The sequence below is a fragment of the Pteronotus mesoamericanus genome, unplaced genomic scaffold (genome assembly GCF_021234165.1).
Source record: "Pteronotus mesoamericanus isolate MK-2021 breed Mesoamerican mustached bat unplaced genomic scaffold, CSHL_Meso_final contig_58, whole genome shotgun sequence".
Classification (NCBI taxonomy): Eukaryota; Metazoa; Chordata; class Mammalia; order Chiroptera; family Mormoopidae; genus Pteronotus; species Pteronotus mesoamericanus.
In genome coordinates, this window is record NW_026555205.1 from 8,292,345 (window position 1) to 8,318,717 (window position 26,373).

General features: G+C 37.2%; 1 protein-coding gene across 1 annotated transcript in view; it reads right to left on the reverse strand.

The window, feature by feature from the left end:
- The window catches only part of COL4A5 (collagen type IV alpha 5 chain), a 432,611-nt gene that overhangs the window by 75,631 nt on the left and 330,607 nt on the right, over positions 1–26,373 (reverse strand). Inside the window, exons 30-33 of the mRNA XM_054580374.1 lie at positions 25,527–25,640; positions 8,566–8,733; positions 3,281–3,370; positions 2,652–2,801 (exon numbers count right to left, since the gene is read on the reverse strand). Coding sequence (XP_054436349.1) covers positions 2,652–2,801; positions 3,281–3,370; positions 8,566–8,733; positions 25,527–25,640 — 522 coding nt within the window. The remainder of the gene's footprint in view (positions 1–2,651; positions 2,802–3,280; positions 3,371–8,565; positions 8,734–25,526; positions 25,641–26,373) is intronic.

A 26,373-nucleotide genomic window follows, 5' to 3' on the forward strand; every position in this document is an offset into this window, starting at 1 on the left:
ACGGCTACATGCAAAAACTTGAAATTGGATCATCAGCTGACACCATACACAAAAATAAACTCTAGAGGGATAAAAGACTGAAATATAAGTTGCAACACCATGAAAGTCCTAGAGGAGAACATTGGTAGGAAACTCTCAGATATCCCACGCAGCAATTTTTTCACTGTTACGTCTCCTAAAGCAAGGGACATAAAGGAAAGAATAAACAAGTGGGACCTCATCAAAATAAGAAGCTTCTGCACGGCGAAAGAAAACATCAGCAAAATGAAAAGGGAGCCAACCGTATAGGAAAATATATTTACTAATGATACATCAGATAGAGGTTTGATCTCCAAGATATAGAAAGAACTCTCTCGACTCCACTCCAAGAAGAGAAACGATCCATTCAATAAATATGCAAAGGACCTGGGCAGACAGTTTTCCAAGGAAGAGATACAGAGGGCCCAGAGACATTTGAAAGGATGCTCAGCATCACTAGCCATCAGAGAAACGCAGATCGAAACCACCATGAGGTACCACCTGACACGAGTCAGAATGGCCATGATAAACAGGTCAACAAACAACAGGTGCTGGCGAGGCTGTGGAGAAAAGGGAACCCTAGTACACTGTTGGTGGGAATGCAGACTGGTGGAGCCATTGTGGAAAGCAGTGTGGAATTTCCTCAAAAAGCTGAAAATGGAACAGCCTTTTGATCAGTGATTGCCCTGCTGGGACTATACATAAGAATCCCAAAATGCCAATTCAAAAGAACCTATGCACCTCAATGTTCATAGCAGCACAATTTACAATAGGCAAGTGTTGGAAGCAACCTAAATGCCCATCAGTCGATGATTGGATCAAAAAATTTATGGTACATTTACACAACGGAATACTACACAGCAGAAAGAAAAAAAGAACTACTAAACTTCGCGACAGCATGGATGGAACTCGAGAGCATTATGCTACGCGAAATAAGCCAGTGGGTGAAAGACAAATACTATATGATCTCGCCTATAAGTGGAACGTTACCAAGAATAGAATGATGTAAGGAAAATAAGACCAGCAACACTGAAAGGAAAAGAAACCAACAGAGACAAGAGGGAAGGAGGGAGGGGCTGTGGGGGAAAAGGAAGGGAAGGTGCAAGTCACCGATTTTATAGCAAGGACTCATGCACAAAACCAAAGGAGAAGAGTTGAGGGAGGGAGGTAGGGGGCCAGGGAATCTGGTGGGGGGTAGGCAGGGAGAAATGTATTTTAAAAAATAAATGAATTAATTTTTTTTTTTTAAAAAAGGAGAGTGTAAGAAGACACTCGGACATCTCCAAATGTGCCGACATCTGAATCATAGGGAAGACAGAAGGAAAAGTGGAAAGGCAAAAAATTGAAAACCTATTTGAAAAAATAATGAAAGAAAACTTCTCTAATTTGGTGAAAGAAATAGACATACAAGCCAAGGAAGCACACACAATCCCAAAATGTTGGACAAAAAGAGGACCACAGCAAGACACATCATAATGGAAATGCCAAAGTTTAAAGATAAAGAGAAAATCTTGAAAGCACCAAGAGAAAAGCAGAGAGTTACCTACAAAGGAGATCCCATAAAACTGTCATCTGATCTTTCAAAAGAAGCTTTACAGGCAAGAAGGGACTGGCAAGAAGTATTCGAAGTGATGAAAAAGAAGGACCTACAACCAAGATTACTCTATCTAGCAAAGCTATCATTTAGAATGGAAGGGCAGATAAAGAGCTTCCCAGACACGATAAAGCTAAAGGAAAACATGATCAGCAAACCATTATTACATGAAGTGTTAAAGGGACTTATCTAAGAAAAAGAAGGCCAAAAGTATGAATAGTAAAATGGCAACAAACTTATAACTCTCAACAACAAAATCTGTAACACAAAAACAAAAACAAACTAAGCAAACAAGTAGGACAGGAACAGAATCAAAGATATGGAGATCATTTGAAGGGTTATCGGCTGGGAGTGGAGAGATGAACAATGAGGGAAAAGGTATACAGATTAAAAAGCATAACTGGTAGGTAGAAAATAGGTGGGTGCTAAGAATACTGTAGGAAGTGGAGAAGTCAAAGAACTTATATATGCACAACCCATGGACATGAAGTAAGGTGGGGGCTGCTGGAGGGAAGGGGGGTACTGGGCAGAGAGGGCCCAAGGGGGAAAAATTGGGATAACTCTAATAGCATAGTCAATAAAATATATTTGAAAAAAGCAAAGTATTATATGGGTATCAAAATACTGCAGGGCAACAATGTACCACTCATCCCCATCTCATTTCAGGGGAGAAAACAAAAGGATCAGCAAATTTCCCAAGCACTGCAATCTGTTTTTCAAGTAATTGTGGCTACTTATCTTCGTCTCCCAACTACATCGTACACTACTTTCAGGAGTCCTCAAGGTGACTGCCTAAGTCTATTTTAAAACCCCTCAGTTTGTGATATATAAACTAAAAAGAAAATATTCAAACAAACAAAATTAGATCAATGAAATAGTAAAAATCAAGTGAAAATTAATTTACACTATAAAAAAATGATGTATCTAAATACCTTTTGTTGGTGAATCCAAGACTACAAGTCACATTTCATGACATTAAAAATTAAACTTCAGATATAACTGGAAATGTATTAATCAATCAATAAATAAATCAATTTACCTGGTAAACCAGGGTCCCCCTTTTCTCCTTTTAAACCCAGCAGCTCTGGATCCATTGCTCCAGGAGAGCCAGGAAGTCCAGGTTCCCCTTTACTACCTTTTTGTCCTGAAGGTCCGGGAGGCCCTGGCTGACCATGCAAACCGTCATCCCCTGAAACAGACGTGTGGAGAAGACAAAACTGATCAATTTATTCATCCAGGGTCAATGCATATATAAATATTATTCATATCATATGTTCCGTAGTTGGGTAGGTCACTGGCTCTCCAAAACACATTTAACACTCAAATGGCAATCTATTTTTCTCTGGGATTCTTTGACAATAATAGAAACTGTAAATAAAATCAAAATTTAATTGCTGTACTTTATTATTTACCACATCTCAAGGTATAAAAACTAAATATGCCACCAAATTGAAAAAAAGGACCTATTTAGATGCCATGTCACATACAAACAAAACACAAGCAACTATTGCCCATTTTATTTTTATTTTAAATTTTTAAAAATTTCTTTAAAAATTTTTTTCACTATTGCTCGTTTTAAAGCAGTCAAATAAAAATATCCTGTACTGAAATACAGCAATGTTTAATTTTCTCTATTATATGCATCTGCAAGCAAACACTGAATATTACCTTTGAGACCAGGAGCACCATTCCTGCCAGGAATTCCCAAAGGTCCTGGTGGGCCTGGAGGTCCCATCATACCCATTTCACCTTTGGTACCTTTGAAGAATATTGATAAATAAATTTTACCTTCCCTTGACCTTGGAAAGATAAAAGATAAGTTGTAAGATGTCAATTGGAAAACTATTGAGATCTGGAGGGAAAGCACTAAGTTTTACACCTCTACTGTTGTAACTTAGTGAACACTACTGTTGATACCAATAAATGAAAAGCCTCAATGTGGTAGCTAATATCCAAAGATGGTCCCCCTTAATGAACCACATGTCCCAATATAAACATTGTGTAGCCTTCTCCCCTTGAATTAGGTCTGACTCTATGACTTGCCCTTGACTAAGTCACACTGTGTGTGACACTGTATGACTGCCAATACTAGATCAAGTCTTTTTAATTTCTTTTTACTTTTTTTTGTGTTCAAATATATTTGTCCCCATTTTCCCACCACCCCTTCCCCTAACCCACCTACCCCAAATCCCACCCTCAATCCTTCCCCACTTTGATCTTGTTCATAGGTGTTTTATACATGTTCCTTCCACTTCTTTTCCCCGTTGCCCCCTTGCTCCTCTCCTCTGGTTACTGTTGGATTGTTTTGTATTTCAGTGGTGTGGTTATATTTTTCTTCCTTGTTTCTTTTGTTGATTAGGTTCCACATATAGGTGAGATTATATGGCATTTGTCTACTACTGCTTGGTTTATTTCACTTAGCATAATGCTCTCAAGTTCCATCAACGTTGTCACGAAGAGTATGAACTCCTTCTTTATTTCTGCTGTTTAGTATTCCACTGTGTAAACGTACCATAGTTTTTTGATCCACTCATTTATTGATGGGCACTTAGGTTGCTTGAAATACTTGTCTACTATAAATTGTGCTGCTATGAACATTGGAGTGCATAGGTTCTTTTGAATTGGTGTTTTGTAATTCTTAGGGTATAATACCCTATAAGTTCCACTGCTGGGTCAGAGGCAGTTCCATTTTTAGCTTTTTGAGGAAATTCCATACTATTTTCCACAGTGACTGCCCCAGTCTGCATTCCCACCAACAGTGTCTAGGGTTCCCTTTTCTCCACAACCTCACCAGAATTTCTTGCTTGTTGATTTGTTTATGATGGACATTCTGACCAGTGTGTAGTGGTATCTCACTGTGGTTTTAATTTGCATCTCTCTGATGGCTAGTGATGCTGAGCATCCTCAAATGCGACTCTGGGCCCTGTGTATGTCTTCCTAGGAGAAGAGTCTGCTTAAGTCCTTTGCCTATTTTTAAATTGGATTGTTTGCCTTCCTGGACTGGAGTCATGTGAATTCTTTACATATTTTGGAGATCAATCCCTGTCTGATGTACCATTGGCAAATAGATTTTCTGGAACAGTTGGTTCCCTTTTCATTTTGCTGATGTTTTCTTTAGCTGTGCAGAATGTTTTTATTTTGATGAAGTCTCATTTGTTTATTCTTTCCTTCATGTCCCTCGCTTTAGGGGACAAATCAATGAAAATATTGCTGCATGGTATACCTGACAGTTTCCTGCCTATGTTCTCCTCTAGGGCTTTTATGATGTCATGAATTATATTTAAGTCTTTTATCCATCTCGAGTTTGTTTTTGTGTATGGTGTAAGTTGGTGGTTGAATTTCAATTTTTTGGCAAGTAGCTGTCCAGCTTTCCCCAGACCATTTGTTGAATAGGCTATTTTTACTCCATTTGATGTTTCTGTCCCCTTTGTCAAATATTAATGGACCATAGAGACATGGGTTTATTCATGGTCTCTGTTATGTTCCATTGATGTAAGTGTCTCTTATTATGCCAGTAGCAGACTCTTTGGATTACAGTGGCCTTGTAATATAGTCTGATACCAAGTATTGTGATGCTTCCTACTTACTTAGTCTTTCTCAAAATTACTTAAGATATTCAGGGTCATTTATGGATCCATATAAATTCTGAAATAGTTGTTCAATATCTGTGAAATACATCATTGGTATTTTAATAAGGATTGAGTTATTTCTGTAAGTTGCTTTGGGTAGTATGGACATTTTGATGATAATTCTTCCAATCTATGAACAAGGTATATGCTTCCATTTATTTGTGCCTTCCTTAATTTCTTTATTCAATGTTGTGTAGTTTTCTCTCTACAGGTCTTCTACCTCCTTGGTTATATTTATTCCTAGGGATGTTATTTTTCTTGTTGCTATAGCAAATGGGAGTTGTTTTAGCCTGATTTTTGATTCTGATATTTCATTATTCTACAAAAAAGCCTTCGATTTCTGAATATTGAGTTTGTATCCTCCAGTTTTGCCAAAATTACTGATTAGATCGACTAGTTTTTTGGTGGAGTCTATGGGGTTTTCTATGCACACTATCTTGTCACCTGCAAACAATGACAGTTTTACCTTCTCCTTTCCAATCTGGAAGTTTTTTATTTCTTTTTCCTGTTTGATTGCTGTGGCTAGGACTTCTAATACTCTGTTGAATAGACATGGTGAAAGGGGATAACCTTGTCTTGTTCCCAACCTTAATGGGGAAGGTTTTACTTTTTGCCCATTGAGTATGATGTTGGCTGTAGGTTTTTCATATATAGCCTTTATTATATTGAGGTATGCCTCCTTTATTCCCGCTTTGTTGAGTGTTTTCCATCATAAATGGGTGATGCACCTTATCAAATGCTTTTTCTGCATCTATTGATATGATCATGTGATTTTTGTCTTCACTTCTGTCTATGTGATGTATTATGTTTGTTCATTTTTGAATATTGAAGCATCCTTGTATCCCTGGGATGAATCCTCCTTGATCATGGTGTATGATCTTTTTAATGTATTGCTGGATGCGGTTTGCCAATATTTTGTTGAGGATTTTAGCATCTATGTTCATCAGAGATGCTGTCCTGTAGTTTTCTTCGTTGTATCATTATCTGGCTTTGTGATAAGGATAATACTGGCCTCAAAAAAAGAGTTTGGGAGTCTTCTTGGATTTTTTTGAACAATCTGAGAAGGACAGGGGTTAGCTCTTCCTTAAATGTTTTGTAAAATTCTCCTCTGAAACCACCAATTCCAGGGCTTTTGTGGGCTGGGAGGTTTTTGATTATTGCTTCAATTTCACCAGCTATTTTTGGTCTGTTCAGGGTTTCTCCTTCTTCTTCATTCAGTGTTGGAAGATTATCTATATATTTTTTAAATTTGTCCATTTCACCCAGGTTTTCAAATTTCTTGGCATATAATTCTTCATAGTAATTTCTTACAATCCTTTATATTTCTGTGGTATCAGTTATTTCTCTTCTTTCATTTCTGATATTATTTATTTGCGATATCTCACTGTTTTTCTTGATGAGTGTGATTAAAAGCTTGTGAATTTTGTTTATCGTTTCAATGAACTGGCTCCTGGATTTATTGATCCTTTGTATTGTTCTTTTATTTTCTATGTCATTCAATTCTGCTCAGATCTTGATTATTTTCTTCCTTCTATTTGCTCTGGGCTTTGTTTGTTGTTTCTCCAGTTCATGAAGATGTAGGGTTGGGTTGTTTATTTGATATGCTTCTATGTTCTTTAGGTAGGCTTGTTTTGCTATGAACTTCCCTCTCAGGACTGCTTTCACTGTGTCCCATAGGTTTTAGACTGTTCTGTGTTCATTTTCATTTGTTCTCAGAAACTCTGATTTCTACTTTGTTCTCATTATTGACCCATTCTTTGTTTAATAACATGCCAATTGGTCTCCATGAGTTTGAATGTCTGAGTGTTTTCCTTGAGGTTGGTTTCTAGTTTCAAGGCCTTGTGGCCCAAGAAAATGCTTGTTATGATTCCAATTTTCTTGAATTTTTTGAGGCTTCTTTTGTGTCCTATCATATGGTCTATCTTTGAAAATATTCCATGTGCATTTGAAGAGAATGTGTATTTTCCTTCTTTGGGATGAAAGGTTCTATATATATTAGTTAAGTCAATTTGATCTAATGTGTCTTTCAGTGCCACAGTGTCTTTGTTGAGTCTGTCTTTGGAAGATGTATCCATTGTTGACAGTGGAGTGCGAAAGTCGCCTACAACCAGTGTGATGTTGTCTATACCTTTTTTTTAAGTCGTCCTCTGTTTTCCTTATATATTTGGGTGCTCCTATATTGGGTGTGCATATGTTTATAATATTTATGTCTTGATGGATTCTTCCCTTGAATATTATGACGTGTCCTTTTGTGTCTCTTGATATGGCCTTTGCTTGAAGTCTGTTTTGTCTGACATAAGTATACCTACCCCAGCTTATTATTCCTATCCTTTACTTTGAATTTATTTTTGTTTTAACCCTTCACTTTCAGTCTGTGCAGGCTTTTTGTTCTGAGGAGGGACTCCTGTTGGCAGCATATGCATGGGTCAGTATTTCTTAACTTCAGCTATCCTATGTCTTTTCATTAGAGGACTTAATCTTTTTACATTTAAGGTTGTTATTGACAGGTACTTATTAATTTTTCTCCTTTGTTCCTGCGTTCTTCTCTCTCCCAATCTTTTTCTTCACCTTCTTAAAGTAGTCCCTTTGCATATCTTGCAATACTGTTGTGGAGGTGTATTCTTTTAGCCTTCTTTTGACTGGGAAACTCCTTATTTCACTTTCAATTTTAATTAAGAGCCTTTCTAGGTAGAGGAGTCTTGGTTGCAGGCATTTGCTTTTCATGACTTGGAATATTTTTTGCCATTCCCTTCTGGCTTGTAGTGTTTCCATTGAGTTGTTTGCTGCTAGCCTTATTGGGGCTCCCTTATATGTTACTACCTTTCTCCCTTGCTGCCTTTATGATTCTCTTTTTGTCCTTGATATTTGCCATTTTGATTATGATGTGTCTTGGAGTGGGCCTCTTTGTGTTCCTCTTGAATGGGACCTTCTGTGTTTGCTGGACTTGTGTGACTTTTTCGCTCCTCCAAATAGGGAAGTTTTCCATTACTACTTTTTCAAACAGGATTCCTATCCCTTACTCCTCTTCTTCTGGTATCCCTATTATCCAGATATCATTATGTGTCATGTTGTCCTAAGCAAAATAAAATGGTTGATCGAAACCATTAAATTTTCAAGTTGATTGTTATACAGCAGTATATAATTGAAATCCTCACAAAGTATAATACAAATAACAAAGTCAGAGTCCCACAATCAAAGACATTTAACACTTTCCCGTAAGGGATAGTGTTAATCCTGAAAAGTACAATAAGAAAATAATAAACTACAGTCACATCAATTTTAATTTAATGAATTCAAAACCTGGGAAAACTTTAAAGAAATTACCTGGTAGTCCAGAGGCACCTACTTTTCCTGGAAGCCCTGGCAATCCTGGGGGTCCCATAGGACCAGGAACTCCAGAGATGCCTGGAATGCCTCTCTCACCAGTGGGTCCTGGAACATCAAACCCAGGAAGGCCTGGATCCCCCTTCGCTCCTGGTATTCCATGCAAGCCTAGTTATTATAACAACATTGTTAACAAGTATTCAAGCAATATTAACAGATGTATCTGGTTATTTTCCTAGCAAACAAGTAATAGAATCTGTGTATAACAAACCTAATAGTGAGTTAGAGACATTTTTGACATCATGTACATAAAATGACCTAACAATCAAACTTTAGGATTTTCATATATGAGGTCTGTCCAGAAAAAGTCCAGCCATTGATAATATAATGAGAACAGTTTGCATAACATCGATATAACCTGGCAACCAAGGAGAGTGGACTGCAATGTACATGTGTGAAAAATGATGACTTCAGTGTACTGGTCAACGTGGGCGGTAGATGCTATTGAGTAAGCATGTGTACTGTATGGTGATAGCATTCAAAATGAATGAGCGAGTAATGAATCTGCATTAAATTTTAAGTTTGGACACTCCTCCACAGAAACTATTTGGATAATTGAGAAGGCGACAGTTATGGGCAACTTGTGATGGGTAGGTTCACCACAACAAAGTGCCTTGTGGAGTTTTTGGTGAAACATCAAATCACCCAGGTTGCTCAGACCCCTTACAGCCCAGATTTGGAACCCAGTGACTTCTGGCTTTCCCCAAAACTAAAATCACCTTGGAAAGGGAAGAGATTTCAGACCATCAATGAGATTCAGGAAAATATGATGGGGTAGCTGATGGCTATTAGGAAAACCGTATGAGGTCCCAAGGTGCCTACTTTGATGGGGACTGAGGCATTACGGCCCTATGTACAATGTTTCTAGTATCGTGTTCAATAAATGTCTCTATTTGCATATTACATGGCAGGACACCTTCTGGACAGACCTCACATATTTCTCTTAGAAAGACTCCTTAGATCTGGTGAAAGATCAATCTTTTCTCAATTCCTTGTCCATGATGGACTAATATTTTTAATAAAATACAATAAATTTACTATAAAATAAACAATGAAAAGTAGAATACAAGCTTACCTTTTGATTATATTCAACAAATAGAATTACACTGTGAAATTGCTTTAAAAGATTCCTTTTACATTTTTTTAAATTAATTTTAAATTTATAAATCATGTTGATTCTATTACAGTTGTCTCAGTTTTTACCACTTTACCCCCCACCCATCTGACCCCACCCACCCTCCCAAGGTCAATTCCCACTCTGTTATCCACGTCCATGGGTCATTCATACTTGTTCTTTGCCTAGTCCCTTCCCCTTATTTATACAACTGTCCTCTTTCCCCATCCCCTCTGGTCACTTTCAGTCTGTTCCATGTTTCCGTGCCTGTGGTTTATCTTGTTTGTTAGTTTATTTTGTTGAATAAAGTCCACTTATAGTGAGATCATATGGTATTTGTCTTTCATCAACTGGCTTATTTCACTTAGCTTAATATTCTCCAGTTCCATCCATACTGTCACAAAAAGTAGGAGTTCCACCTCTCTTTATTTCTTAAAAATAGATTGATTTTATTTACTTGTTTTAGATGTCAAAGTTAATTATAAAATACTAAAAATGTTAAAACCACTATAAAGTCGCAACAACTAAACCAACGTGACACCAGCACAGAAATAATCAAAGTAGATCAATGAAATATAAGGAACATTCTAGAGACAAACATGTATGTCTGTTGAACAATATATGATTAAGTTGATGTTTCAAATAAATGGGTAAAATAAGGCTTATTCAACAAATAAAGAGCCCTATTTCACACATTATATAAGAAATATTCAGGTGAGTTAAAAATCAATATGTAGAATCTAAGGAGTTTTAGAAGAAAATAGGATATTTTTCATGACCTTAAGTAAAATTTTCAAACCCAGAAGCTATAAAGTACATATTGACAATATGACTATATTAAACATTTAACTATATAGTAATATACACATAAAAAAGTTAAAGGACCAGGAATAGAATAGAAAAGCATTTGCAACATATCTAAAATATGGTTAATAGATATTTTTTTCAAAAAAAGTTCTACAAACCTTTCATCAATACATGGATAAAGAATACCAAAAAGACATTTAAAGGTGTTTTCTTTTTAAATAATAGAAATAGGCAAGAAATATACACAAACAGGTTTAGTTTCAACAAACAGTAAAGGAACAATTAAAATAACACCATTGTCACAATCAGATTGAGTATTAAAAATGTTGGTAATATCAAGTATTGGCAACTGTGAAAGGAACTGGGTATTCATGGAAAATTTTTCTTCATTTTAAAGCAGTCCCTTTAGCATATTTTGTAGTGCTGGTTTGGTGGAGGTGTAGTCTTTTAGCCTTCTTTTGTCTGGGATATGCCTTATTTTGCCTTCCATTTTACTTGAGAGCCTTGCTGGGTAGAGCAGTCTTGGTTTCTGGCCTTTGCTTTTCATGACTTGGAATATTTCTTCCCATTCCCTTCTTCTGGCTTGCAGTGTTTCTGTTGAGAAGTCAGCTGCTAGCCATATTCGGGCTCCCTTATATGTTACAACCTCTTTCTCCTTTGCTTGCTTTAGGATTCTGTTTGTCTTTGATATTTGCCAGTTTAATGATGTGTCTTGGAGCGGGCCTCATTGGGTTCTTCTTGAATGGGACCCTCTGCGCTTCCTGGACTTGGGTGACTTTTTCTCTCCTCCACTTAGGGAAGTTTTCCATCATGACTTTTTTTAAACAGGTTCTCTATCCCTTCCTCATCCTGTTCTCCTTCTGGTATCCCTATTATATGGATATTATTACGTTTCAGGTTGTACTGCATTCCCCTCAATGCCTCTTCATTCTTTCTGCATCTTTTTTCATTTTCTTGCTCTTTTTGGGAGCTTTTTTCTACCTTGTCCTCCAGCTTTCTGATTTGGTCCTCAGCTTCATGTAGCCTGCTTTGGATTCCTTCTACTGTGTTCTTCAATTCAAAAATTGTATTCTTCATTTCCTCTTGTTTCTTATTGATAGTTTCTATGTCCTTTTTCATGCTGATAATTTGCTTTAAGTTCCTCGTAGTTTCCCTGTAGTATTTTGTAATTTTCACTGAGCTCACTGAGCTCATTGAGATTCCTTAGAACCATTGCTTGGAACTCAATATCTGATAGTTTACTTGCCTCTATTTCTTTTAGTTCTCTTTCTGGGGATTCCTCCTTTCCCTTTGTGTGGGGCATATTTCTTTGTTTTCCCAATATTTGTGAGACTCTTCTTTTTTGCTTCTGATTCTTAAGTTGATCTGTCTTGATTTCCTCACTTTGTGGTCTGAACTTCTATGGTTGGAAACCACTGTTTTTACTTTCTGGACTTGCCCTCTGATTATTTTAGATGTTGACCCTGACTGACCTTAGGCAGGCTGTTTGAGACTTCCAGTAATCTACTGTCTGTGGCTATCTCCTCTAGTTGTTAATCTAGTCACTCAGCACTCAGCTGGCTGCCTCAAACAGCTAATGGTCGGAGCTGAGTCCCTCCTGGTGGAGGGGTTATTGGGCCCTCTGACGCTGGTGCTTTGTGGGAGGAGTCCCAACAGGGATCCCGCCAGGTAATCTATCATTTCTCTCCCCAAAGACTCCGTCCCCAGTCTCTCCTCGAGTGTCGCCAGACCTCACTGCGCTCCCTTTAGCCAGAGATCTACTATCTATGGCTGCCACTCTGCACTCAGCAGGCAACGTAGACATCACAGAGCAGGGTGAAATACCACCTGGGGGTGGGGCTCGTGGGTCCTTTGACACAGGTGCTGCTCAGGGGTGTGATCTCTGCCTAACCAAGATGGAAGCTGCCGCATGGGGGAATGAATCAGCACTAAGATCCCACCCGCTACTCCCTTAGTTATCTCCCCATAGCCCTCTTCCCGGATCTCTCAGGCATCTCTAGCCCACTCTGCCCCCGACTTTGCTGGAGACCAGTGTAAGTGGCTGCAGATAAAAATTTATGTGTTGGTCCTTTAAACAGTTCTTTGGTCTACAGCCCCCTGTCTCTGGTAGGGAGCAACCCTGCTGTTTTTCGCAGCGGGCTGTTATTTGTGTTATTTGTGTACTTTTTGGGCTCTGGTGCTGTAGGCTCGAGATCCCCGCTTTTGGTTTAGACCCCACTCTTCTCAGGGGGATCCAACTTGCCGTTTCAATATCCTGGTGCTGCCACCCGTGAGTGCCACGCTCGCCTTCTCAGGTCTCTACCGTACTCCTTACCAATTAGATTGCGCTAAAGCCGATTCTTCTGTTTCCAAAGTTAGAAGGCTCTCTCTTGCTCTTATTCAGTTGTTTGTTCCAGGTGATTTCTCCACAGATCAGTTGTAATTCCAGGTTGGTACTGGGAGGAGGTCAATGTGACTTCCACTCACTCCTCCGACATCTTGATTCCCCTTAAATTCTTTTAAATTTTAATCATGTTTATTCTATTACAGTTGCCTCAATTTTTCCTCCTTTGCCCTCCTCCACTCATCCCACCCCGTCCCTCACTCCCAGTCAATTCATTCTGCTGTCCATGTCCATGGGTCATTCATACATGTTCTTTGTCTAGTCCCTTCTTCTTCTTTACACCAATGTCCTCCTTCCCCATCCCCTCTGGTCACTTCAGTCTCCTCCATATTTCCATGCCTGTGGTTTATTTTGTTTGCTAGTTTATTTTGTTGAAAAGATTCCACTAAGAGGTGGGATGATATGGTATCTGTCTTTCAAAGACTGGCTTATTTCACTTAGCAAAGTATTTTCCAGTTCCATCCATGTTGTTGCAAAAGGTAGGAGTTTCTTCTTTCTTTTTTTTAAAAACGCAGATTTACTGTAGTATTTATTTATTTATTTATGTTAAAATCATCATAACGTTTAAAAAATTTAAATCCATTATAAAGTCTCAGCAATTAAAGCAACATGACACCAGCACAGAAATAATCAAGTAGATCAATGAAATAAATGAGCACTCTAGAAACAAATGTATATATCTGTATAACAATGTAATATATGATTAAATTGATATTTCAAATCAATGGGGGAAATAAGGCTTATTCCACAAAAAAGGTGCATGGACAACTATTACTTGAAATAAAACATAGAGCACTATTTCACACATCACATAAAAAATATTCAGGTGAGTTGAAAATCAACTTGCAAATTCTAAGGAGTTTTAGGAGAAAATAGAAAATAATATTTTTCTTCTCTTAAGTAAAATATTAAAACCCAGATGCTATAAATTAAAATATTGTCAGTATGACTATATTAAACATTTAAGACTATATAGTAATATACATATAAAGAATGTTAAACGACAAGTAATAGAATAGGAAAGAAATTCCAATACATCTAAAAAAGGGTTAATAGTTTATTATTTTTTTTTTTAGGGAGAATATTCTACAAATATTTATCAACAAATGGATAAAGAATACCAATAAGTCACTTAAAGCTTTTTAAATAGAATAGGCCAGAAATCTACAAAAAGAGGTTTAATTTCAACAAATAATAAAGTAACAATTAAAATAACACATCATTGGCAAAATGATATTAATAAATATTAAAAATATTGGTAATATCAAGTATTGCTGACTGTGAAAGGAACTGGGTATTCACAGACTCTTTCTTCATCTTCTTAAAGGAGTCCCTTTAGCATATTTTTTGCAATGCTGGTTTGGTGGAGGTGTAGTCTTTTAGCCATCTTTTGTCTGGGAAACTCCTTATTTCACCTTCTATTTTAATTAACTGCCTTTCTAGTTAGAGCAGTCTTGGTTGCAAGCCTTTGCTTTTCATTGCTGAGAATATTTCTTGTCATTCCCTTCTGGCTTGTAGTGTTTCTGTTGAGAAGTCAGCTGCTACACATACTGAGGCTCCCTTATATGTTACTTCCTTTCTTCCTTTGATATTTGCCATGTTAATTATGATGTGTCTTGGAGCGGGCCTCATTGGGCTCCTCTTGAATGGGACCCTCTGTGCTTTCTGGACTTGCGTGACTTTTTCTCTCCTCCAATTTGGGAAGTTTTCCATCATTACTTTTTCAAACATGTTCTCTGTCCTTAGCTCCTCCTCTCCTTCTGGTATCCCTGTTCATGGATATTATTACATTTCATGTCGCCATCATTTCCCTAAAAGAGTCTTCATTCTTTTTCAGTCTTTTTTCATTGTCTTGCTGTTTCTGGGAGCTTTTTTTATACTTTATTCTTCATCTTGCTGATTAGTTCTTCTGCTTGATCTAGCCTACTTTTGATTCTTTTTACTGTGTTCTTTAATTCAGAAATTGTATTCTCCATTTCCTTTTGCCTCTCGTTGATAGTTTCTATGTCCTTTTTCATGCTGATATAGTTTGCAGTAAGTTCCTCGTAGTATCCCTGTAATTTTTGGTAATTCTGTCTGCGCTCACTGAGCTCATTGAGCTTCCTTAGAACAGTTGTTTTGAACTCAGTATCTGATAGTTTACTTGCCTTTCATTTAATTTTCTTTGTGGGGATTGTGGCTTTCCCTTCGGCTGGGGGGTGTTTGTTTTCCCATTATTTGTGAGACTCTTCTTTTTTGCTTGTCCTTCTTAAATTGACCTGTCTTGAGCCCAGATGGTTGGGGCCGTATGGGGGAGGAGTCAGCCCTAGGATCCCGCCAGCTACTCTCTCCATTCTCTCCCCAAAGCATCCTTCTCCAGTCTCTCCTCAAGTGTCTCTAGACCACTCTGTTCTCCCTTTAGCCAGGTATCTATTGCCTGTGGCTTCCAGTCTGTACTCAGCAGTCAAGCATTAGCAGTACTGCGCCAGGGCTGAGTCCCTCCTGGGATGGGGCTATTGTGTCTTCTCATGCTGCTGAGGCTCAGTGGAGTGGTCTGCCTGAGCCAGATGGCTGCTTCAGTATGGGGGAGGAGTCAGCACCGGGATCCTGCTGGCTAGTCTCTCAGTCCTCTCTCCAAAGCCTATGCTCCCAATCTCTCCTCACGCATCTCCAGCCCAGTCTGCCCCCGCCTTTGTCAGAGACCAGGGTAAGTGGCTGCAAACAAAAATTTGTGTGTTGGCCCTTTAAACTGCTCTTTGCGTCTCCAGCCACCTGTCTGTGGCAGAGCAACCCTGCTGCTTTTCGATGCTGGCTGTCATCTGTGTATGTTTTGGACTCTGGTGCTGTAGGCTGGAGATCCTCGCTTGTGGTTTAGACTCCACTCTTCTCAGGCATTTCCAGCAGGTCATTTCAATATCCTTCTGGTACTGCAGCCCATGAGTGCCCTGCCTGCTTTCTCAAGTCTCTACTGCACTCCTTACTAGTTAGGTTTTCCTAAAGCTGATTTTCTTGTCTGTCCGAGGTTATAAGGCTCCTCTCTCGCTATTGTTTGGTTATTTGTTCCAGGCGATTTCTCCACAATTTAGTTGTAATTCCAGACTGGTCCTGGGAGGTCAGTATGATGTCCACTCACTCCTCCACCATGTTGATTCTTATCACTATAATATTTTCTATATGCTTACTTCTCATTTCTTCTAATTCCACTGTAGACTGGTAACAAAAGGTCTGCAATTCAAACTGGTTCTTCAACTTGCACTGCTGTAAGGTATTAAAAATTACTGGGATATCTATAATCAAAATGATTCCTTAGTAATTCAGTTACATCGATTCTATTATCTTTATTTTGGCTTTGTATATGCTGTTTTAATAATTATTATTAGATTTTGTTTTTGTTTTTGTTTTTCAGTATTCCCAGCAGGGTTTAACAGAAAAGGATATTACACTGCAAAAATATTTAATGTTTCTGAAAGACTGAATTACTCAAACAAGGTTGCTAAAAGAATATACATAAGGAAAGTAATTATAGTACAAACATGGTGGGAGTTCCCACCCCTCTATCTTGTAACTTTGTGAGCCATTTATCATTGTTGGTTTTTGTCTATTAAATGGGGACATATCATAACTGATTGGAAGTTGGGGGCTGAGCAGGTGAAAATTCCAAGAAACTCTTTAACAATAAGAGCTAATTTTATTGTTAAAGATCCATAAGCAATTATTTTTGTTAGATTTGATGGTGTTATATACCAGTATGTCCTTAAAGTGATCTGAGAATTCCTTTGAATCAGCACAGTGGTTCTGGCTCCATTGATGACATTTATAGTATAATACTATAAAAGGGAAAGAGATTTTATATTATTATATTTGTGAAGTGTGATATCTAATAATGAGCATTCTTATAGTTCTATATGGATCACAATCTATTGTCATGTTATGGCCTAGGTAGTTTCTTAATATCTTAGTTTTCCAGATAGTTTATTTATCCTTTGAAATATGTCCCAAGAGAACAGTTATACAAAATAATTGTAAGTAGAGACTTAAGTCTGTATAAATCTTATTTGTATTTATGTATAAAGCTTTATGTTCATGATACGGCTTTTAAGAAAGAACTACTGTACCTGGGAGACCTCAAGTTCAAGAGGCAGAGTGTTACAGTTCAGCAGCGAGATGAGCAAAAACAAAAACAAAATAAAAAACCAAAGAAAAAACAAGCAGCAAGTTGCAAAAATCATTGGTTAAGGAAACAAAACAAAGCATGTAAAGATTAAATTAAAAATGTTTACAAATATATTAGATATTTGTTATTATCATATATTAGTAATGTATAAAGAAAATTATTTTAGATATTACCTCAGATATTCATATAGGATATTTTATAAATCAAAAGTATTTGCCGAGAGACACAATAAAATATTTACATTCACAAAAAGTCTTTCAAGATGATCAGCTTTACACTTTTATTTATCTCTAATCTTTATTGCTTTGAATAATCTTTTAAAACTTTTTTTTCTAATATTCCAGATTCAGGTATTTTTTTTTATTTTTTCAAATACATGTCTCCACTTACCCACCACCACTTTCCCCTGCCCCACCCACCCCACCTCTCCCCCTCAATCCTCCCCCTTCTTGGCTTTGCCCATGTGCCCTCACACCTGTTCCTGGCTCTGCCCCTTCCCCTCCCTGTTGCCCTCCTCCCTCCCATCCCTGGCAGTTTCTTCTTTCAATGTTGCTGGTCATATTTTCCTTGCCTGCTTGCTTTGCTGCTTAGGTTCCACTTATAAGTGAGATCATATGGTATTTGTCTTTTACTGCCTGGCTTATTTCACTTAGCATAATGCTCTCCAGTTCAACCATTCTGTTGTGAAGGGTAGTAGCTCTTTGTTTTTTCTTTCTTTCTCTCTTACTCTTTCTTTCTTTCATTCGTCTTCTTTCCTTCCTTTCTTCCTTCCTTTCTGCTGCATAGTATTCCATTGTGTAAATGTACCAGTTTCTTGATCCACACATTTACTGATGGGCACTCAGGTTGTTTCCAGCACTTGGCTATTGTGAATTGTGCTGCTATGAACATTGGGGTGCACAGGTTTTTTTGAATTGGTGTTTTGGGATTCTTAGGGTATAATCCCAGCAGTGGAATTGCTGGGTCAAAAGGCAGTTCCATTTTTAGCTTTTTGAGGAAATTCCAAACTGTTTTCCACAGTGGCTGCACCAGTCTGCATTCCCACCAACAGTGTACTAGGGTTCCTTTTTCACCCCATTCTCACCAGCACTTGTTTGTTGATGTGTATATGATGGTCATCATGACCAGTGTGAAGTGGTATCTCATTGTGGTTTTAATGTGCATTTCAACGATGGCTAGTGATGCTGAGTGTCGTTTCATACGCCTATGGGCCCTGTGTATGTCCTTGGAGAAGAGTCTGGGTCCTTTGCCCATTTTTTAATTGCATTGTTTGTTTTCCTGGTGTGGAGTCCCTGGTGTGGTGTTTCTATCCCTTGCTCCTCTTCTTATTCTTCTCCTTTCCCTATTATATGGATTATTATGTTTCACTTTGTCTTGCAGCTTCATTAACTCTTCATTCTTTTTTAGTCTTTTCACTTTTCTCTCCTTTCTGGGTTTTTTTATCTTACCTTTTCCTTCAGTGCACTGATTGAATTCTCTATTTCATGTACCTGCTTTTAATTCCTTCTGTTTTCCTCAATTCAGAAATTGTGTTCTTCATTACTTTCTGAGTCTTATTGATAGGTTGTATGTCCTTTTTCATGACGATGTAGTTCTCAGTAAGTTCCTTGAAGATTCCCTGTAGTTCTTTGTAGTTCTCACTGAGCTCTTTGAGCTTCCTTATAACCACTATTTTGAACTCAGTGTCTGATAGTTTATTTGCTTCTATTTCATTTTTCACTCTTTTTTTGGATTCTTCCTTTCCTTTTGATTGGGTGTTGTTTATTTGTACCCCCACTTTAAGGGAGACTCTTCTTATTTTTTTCTGCTTCTCATATTGATCTGCTTTGATTCCTGACTTTGTGGTGTGAACTTCTATGGCAGGAGACCTGTGGGATTCAGTGGTGCGGTCTCCTTGATCTCCTGAAACTGATGCTTTTGGGATGCTCTTTATGTTTGCTCTCTGGATGTAATTGGGTTTTGTTTATTGTTAGGTCATTCTTTGTTGTGTCCTTCCCTCAAGATTGCTTACTGAGGGTCCCTCCACCCACCATGTCTTACATGCTATTGTGCAGGTCCTGCCTGAACAAAACCACATAGCTCATAAAACAAACCCACCTTTGCAAAAATACCCCCCACAATCCCACTATCAAGAGCAAATGAACCAGTAATATAAGGGTATAAAGAAATTAAGACTATGATAAGGAAAGGCAAATATGCGATAACTAACTGAAAGAAAAATGATTTTCAGAGGGTTGAGGGAGGAGCACTAATAGGAGTAGGGAATCAGAGCAATGCAAGGAGAGAATGTAACATTTAAATCATAAATAAAAAAGAAAATGAAGAAGGTGGAATGGAGTATGAGAAGGGAAGTGTGTAGTATGTGGTCAAAACAGAAAATATAAACAATAAAGGGAGATAGAGAAAGAAGGGAAAAAGGTAAATAAATAATAAAAAATAGGAAAAGAATCAGAGATAAAGATCTACCACAGCAGTATCAAAAACAAATGAGCTAAGATTAATATAGGTGGGATGGGATTAAGAGGAAAAACTTAAGAGATGTCTAGGGGCAGGGGAAGTGATTTTGAGATGATAGAGGGAAAGGGAATACTAAGAATGAGGAACAAAATCCAGGCTAAGACAGGAAAAAATTAAAATATGAGCTGAAGAAAAAAGAAAGAGTAGTGTGAAGGCAGAATGGAGGAGAGGGAAACGATAAAATTTGAAATTTGAAATACAAAAATAGAGAATATCTAGAGATAAAATTGAAAGAATGCAACAACAACTACCCTATCCACAACTAATGAGCAAAGATTGCTAAATGTCAGAGAGAATTTGGGTATTTTAAGAGCAGTAAAAAATATGTGAGATAACCATTGATGAGAAAATTGGTTTTGAGAGCCTGGATGGGGAAGAAATAGTAAGAGTGAGGAATGGAAACATGTTGTAACAAGAGAGAAAACAAATTTTGAAATGAAAATAAGAGGAAAGAAGGTAAAATGGGGTAAGAGAAGGGAGGAGCAATATATGAGAACTGAAATAAACTGTAATATAAAATTTAGTGATTTAATATGCACAAACTTGAAGAACAAGAAATGAATGTTAGAAAACTATGCAGGAAGGAAAATATCACAAACCATGGAGAAGACCACAGTGGACTTCATTTCCATAGCATCTAGGAATTAGCACTGTTTTTTATTCTTGATCTTCCTCTGGTGATGTCAGGTGCTGTCCAGTGTGGCCTTACAGAGCTCATTCAGGACTATTAGGGATCTACTGTCTGTTGTTGTCTCATTTAGTTGTTAATCTGGTCATTCTGTAATGGGCAATCAGGCTTAAGAACTGCAAGGTGGGGCAGAGACCCTCCTGGGAACAGGACTATTGCTTCCCCTCAAGCTGATGCCACTTGGAGGGTAGTGACCTGCCTGAGCAAGATGGCTGCTGCCTTATGGGGGATGACTCAGCACCAGGATCCTGGTAGCTGCTCTCAGTTCTCTCCCCAAAGCCACTGTCCCCAGTATGTCCTCAACCATCTCTAGTGCATTCTGCCCCAGTGTTACTGGAGCCCAGAGTTAGTGGCTGTATATGAAAAATTTATGTGTTGGCACTTTAAACACCTCTCTGCCTCTCCAGCTGTCCGTCTCTGGGAGAGAGAAACCCTGCCATTTTTTGCAGCTGGATGATATCTGTGCACACTTTGGTCTCCAGTGCTGTATGCTGGGGAGCACATCTTGGGGTTTAGACCCCAAACTTTTCTGAGGTATCCCCATGGCTTCTGAGATATCCTTCCAGCACTTCAGCTGCTACCCATGGGGGTTTGGCCGGCCCTCTTAGATCTCCTCCACATTTGCTACTAGTCACGTTGTGTTGAAGTTATGTCTTCTGTCTGTGGTTGTAAGGCTTCTCTCTTGCTATTGTTCAGTTGTTTATTTTGGATGATTTTTCCACCATTTAGTTACAATTCCAGATTGGTACTGGGAGGAGGTTAGTGTCACTTCCACTCACTCCTCCACCATCTTGGATCAAGTCAAAAGACTGAATAATTACTTTGTAATTAAAGCTTCTATGGTTAAAATTTAAAAATTAATTTGATTTTATACTGTAACAGGATAGGTATAGATAACTCAATACTTATTAGTGGATGATGACAGTTAAATGACCTACAGAAAAATTTCTTTCTTTTTATTATTATTAGTAAAAAATACTATTCTGTACATGTAGGAGCATCGATCTTTTCTATGCATATTGCCAGGAATAGTCATTCTCATATAATCCGGAGGGAGAAATTGAATTAAATTTAAAATTCTGCTGAATCTCCTTTTACAATAACAGGAATTATATGGCTATCTCTATAGAGATTAAGTACATTAGGGCTGTGTAGGTGCTCTAAATGTATTGGTAGCCAAATGGAATCAGTTAATGGAAAAAAAAGAAAAATTTCAAAAACATATTATTTGTGAGAAGTTTACACACACACACACACACACACAGCCCAAAGGTTTTATAATCAAGAAAGTTTAAAAACTGTAATGTACACTCATTGATTTATGAAAATGACATTAATAAATCTTTGTTTCTTTGATTCACATTAGTCGTGATGAACTTGAGCTATTCAGCCATACTTTGTCCAGAGACTGGGCAAGCAATATAATAAATTTGTGGTTATGGAACTGGGTATATATAAGTGACCTCTTGAAATATTAATTAAAACAGTAATCTTCTATCCAATGGCCAAGTCAAATAACAAGAATCAAAAACTTCAATTTCTGCATGGGATGGAAAAACAATTTGCTTTTTGTCCTTTGGCATTTTTTTTTTAAATTTCCCTACTGTCAAGTGAGGAACTGATGATATCCAACAGGTTCTTAAATTATAAACATGCATTAAATTGTATAGTCTGCCTTGAAAAAGAGAATGACAAATAGTAAAACATAATTAAATAATAGCAGAATACAAAGCAAAAGAAAAGACTGAAAAGCACAATGTAAATACTTATACTGGAGACATTACAAAATACTTTCCATCAAGTATTATATTACAAAATGAAACACAGTAAGTATATTAAATAAGCTTCTTATTAAAAAATTGGTAGTAAGAATTTCAGTCATGCAGTATAAGTCAGGGTTATCATGGTATTACTAATAGCCTTGCAGATCAACATGTTATTGAAAGAGATGAACAGAAATTACGATTTTTAAAAAAGACTCTACTCATTAATTTTCAGAGAGAGAGGAAGGGAATAAGAGAGGGAAACATCAATGAGTGGTTGCCTCTTGCATGCCCCCTACTGGGGACCTGGCCTGCAACCCAGGCATGTGCCCTGACTGGGAACTGAAATCACGACCCATTGGTTGACAGACTGGCGCTCAATCCACTGAGCTACACCAGCCAGGGCAGAAATTATGACACTTTTGAAATGGGCTAATACAATATTTGGCTTTGGTGATTTAATAGAATTTACTTTAAAGGTTGAGAACACATGGCTAGTATCAAATATAAAATGTGGCCTATCCTGTGGCAAAAAAACCTGTGACATGACAACATTTCTTCTATATTAATAAGAATGCATTCAATACATTTTCATTCAAGTTGCTGTTAACATCATTTGTTGAACAATATTAAGATCTTGATGTCTATGGCAAAGTATATATGGGGTGGGCAAAAGTAGGTTAGTAATAATAATAAATGATAATACAAGAATAAACTGTTTTGCATACTCACAACTGTAAACCTACTTTTCCCCATCCCTATGTTCACAGAAGAGATTAAATTTAGCACCATTATATTTTCTCCATACCATCCTATCTGGACTTTATAAATCAATATACCCATATAGGCATTAGTTAAAAAACGAACGATGGAACATTAGACAAACGGAATATTGCACAGTATTAGCTAAATTTAAAGCATGAATAAATGTATTTTTATTTTATTTTGTTGTTAGTGTTAACAGTGGTCTCTTTTTATTGTTGCTCAGCTGTGATAAAAGAATTAAAATTGCTTTCATATGGTATTTCTCTTTCACTTAGCATAATAGTGTCCAGCTCCTTCCATGCTGTCGAAAAAGGTAGGAATTCCCTCCTTTTTTTAAAGGTTGAAAAGATTTTTTAATTAAATTTTTTATTGTTATTCAATTACAGTTGTCCCAATTTTTCCCCCATGCTCTTCCCTGCACCACCCACCACACCTCCCTCAGTCAGTCCCCACCCTGTTGTCCATTACCATGGGTCCTTTATACATGTTCCTTGACTTGACCCTTCCAGTTCTTTCCTCCATTATGCCTCTCCCCACCTCCCTTCTGGTCACTGTCAGTTTGTTTCTTCCTTCCATGACTCTGGTTCTACTTTGCTCATTTGTTTTGTTCATTAGGTTCTGCTATAGGTGAGATCATATGGTATTTGTCTTTCGCCCCCTGGCTTATTTCGCTTAGCATAATGCTTTTCAGTTCCATCCATGCTGTTGTGAGGGGTAGGAGTTTCTCCTTTCTTTGTGCTGCATAGTATTCCATTGTTTAAATGTACCACAATTCTTCAATCCACTCATCAAGTGATGGGCTCTTGGGCTGTTTCCAACACTTAGCTATTGTGAATAGCACTGGTATGAACATAGGGATGCATAAGTTCTTTTGAATTGGTGTTCCACAAAGACAAATACCATGACTTGACTTACAACTAAAATCTAATGATCAAAATAAACTAATGAGAAAAACAGAACCAGAGAAATGGAAACATGATAGCTGTAGGAGGGGAGCAGGCAGGGGGGCATTGGTGGAAGGAAGGGAAAGGGACTAGTCAAGGATTATGTAAAAATGACTCATGGACATGGACAACGGAGAGGTGATTGATAGTGGGTTAGAGGGGTGGGCTGGGTGGAAGTGGCAAAGGGAAAACATTAGGACAACTGTAATGGAATGAACAATTAAAAATACAAAATATATTTTAAAATGCTTTCAAAACCTCACGCAATTTGGGGAAATAAAAGAAACATCAAGAACCATATGATTTCACTCATCTGTGGGATATAAAATTGAAAACTACAAATAAACAAAAAAACCTCATAGAGGCACACAATATTATGGTGGCTACCAGAGGGAAGGGGGTAGGAGGATGTGGACGAGGGTAAAGGGTGACCCAATATATGGGGTTGGAAGATTTGACTTAGGGTGGTAAATACATAATGCAATATACACATGATGTATTGCAGAATTGTACACTTGAAACCTATATAATTTTATTAAGCAATGTTACCCCAATAAATTTAATAAATATTTAAAAAATGATAAAACATAAGAAATGATAAATTCATTTTAGCCATCTCTGTGGAACTGCAGGACGAGACAATAATGGACAAACCAAAAAACTGTTTTTCTCATGATCCCTTTGTATGCTAGTTTTTATTTCATGAGTGTTGAAGCAGCTACTTTTTAACAATCTGCTTCAAAGTAACACTGCAAATTTTCTCATTTTTAAATCAGTAATGACATGTTAGGGGCCATAAAAAAGGTACAGTGTGCCATAAAATATTTTTTTAAAACATATAACATAAATGAAAGTAAACTTTACTTTCCAGGTTTTTTTTTTAAATTGTTAATGGGTGTTCTTAGATTTTTAGCGTAATACCTAACAAAATACCTATTGATATTTAAGGTCAGAAAATATATTTCCTTTGTTAAAAGTCAACTTATCTATATCTTAACTGTGTATTTAAGTTGTCTGATGTGTTCACACTAATAAGGAATGATTAAATGTTCCATATTTAAGTTTATGAATTATTACAGTGTTTTGCAATAACATAATGTTGGCTCAAGAGTGGCACGGAATGTGCCTGGCTAGATTAAGATAAAAATACTTCACATTACCAGATGGCTCAGAATCTACAAACTTGAGGAAGCAAACTCTCACAGAAATGTAGAGGAATCATATGTTTCTCTAGTAGGTTACAAGATGACAAAAAGCTTTTTGCACATCCATATAAGAAGAGTTTAGATTGCTTATGAGTTGTAAAGTGATTGTTGATTTAGCAGCACAAGAGGAGAAAATTCAACTAATTTTATTAAATGAGAATGTCAAAAAATATTTTTTGCAAAATGTTTACTAGTTTTCATGTGTTTAGAAATGTTAAAGAGTTTCCATAGACAAAGGTTGATTAACGCTGTATATCTAGTTACTCAGGTCTGAAATAATCAGCAGTAGAGATTCTTAAGTCTGTGATTCCAAAACAATGACTACTGTAATGATTATATGCTATGACAACATACTGCAATTATGAAATTGCATTATTGTTAATAGATCAATTTTAAATGAACAAAGGGAAAATATCAGGCATTAATTAATTATACAAGTAGACATGTTACTTCTCAAATCTCTTTTCTAGAAGACTGTTACATAGGTTACACTTTATTGATGAGCTGAACAACATCTATACAATGGGTGCTACTACAAAATATATATTTACCACAATCTTACCAGGTGGGCCAATTGGTCCAGGAATCCCTGGTGGCCCTGGTGGTCCCTGAATACCTATTCCTGGTATCCCAGGGGGGCCCACTGGCCCAGGTTGTCCATTTGGTCCAACGTCACCTTTAAGAAATAAATATAGTTTTATTTTGCATGTAAGTGTCCAATTGATTTAGCACCCTTCGTTGAAAATATTTATTTTTATTTTGAAATCACATTTGCAACTTTGTCAAAATCAAATCGTGGAGTTTTATTGTTGGATTTGATTTGGTAATATTTCCTTGAGGATTTTTACCTCCAAGTTCATGAGAGACACTGTTCTATAGTTTTCTTTCCTTTAATTTCCTTTTAATTTTTTTGCCTCATTTTAATATTAGGGCAATGCTGACCTCATACAATCATTGATAAGCAATCTATTCCCTTCTATTTTGGGAAATAAATTAATGTGGCACTCGTGTTGTTGTGTCTTTACATGTTTGTTAGAATTTATCAGAAATGCCAACTGAACCTGTAGTTTTCTTTATTGGGAAAATTTTGTTTTATTTATTTATTTATTTTTCATTCTATTTTTTTCCTATTACCATTTATCCCCATTACACCCTCTTCCTCCCACAATCCCACACTGTTGTCCATCCATAAGTCCTTTTACCTTTTTGCTTGATCCTCCCACCTGCTAACCTGCCCCCATAACTGTCATCCTGATCTCTATCTATGAGTCTGTCTCTATTATGCTTGTTAGTTCAGTTTCTTCATTAGATTTCACATATGAGTGAAATAATATGGTATTTGTCTTTGTATGACTGTCTTACTTTGCTTAGCATAATGTTCTCCAGGTCCATCCATGCTATCATAAAGG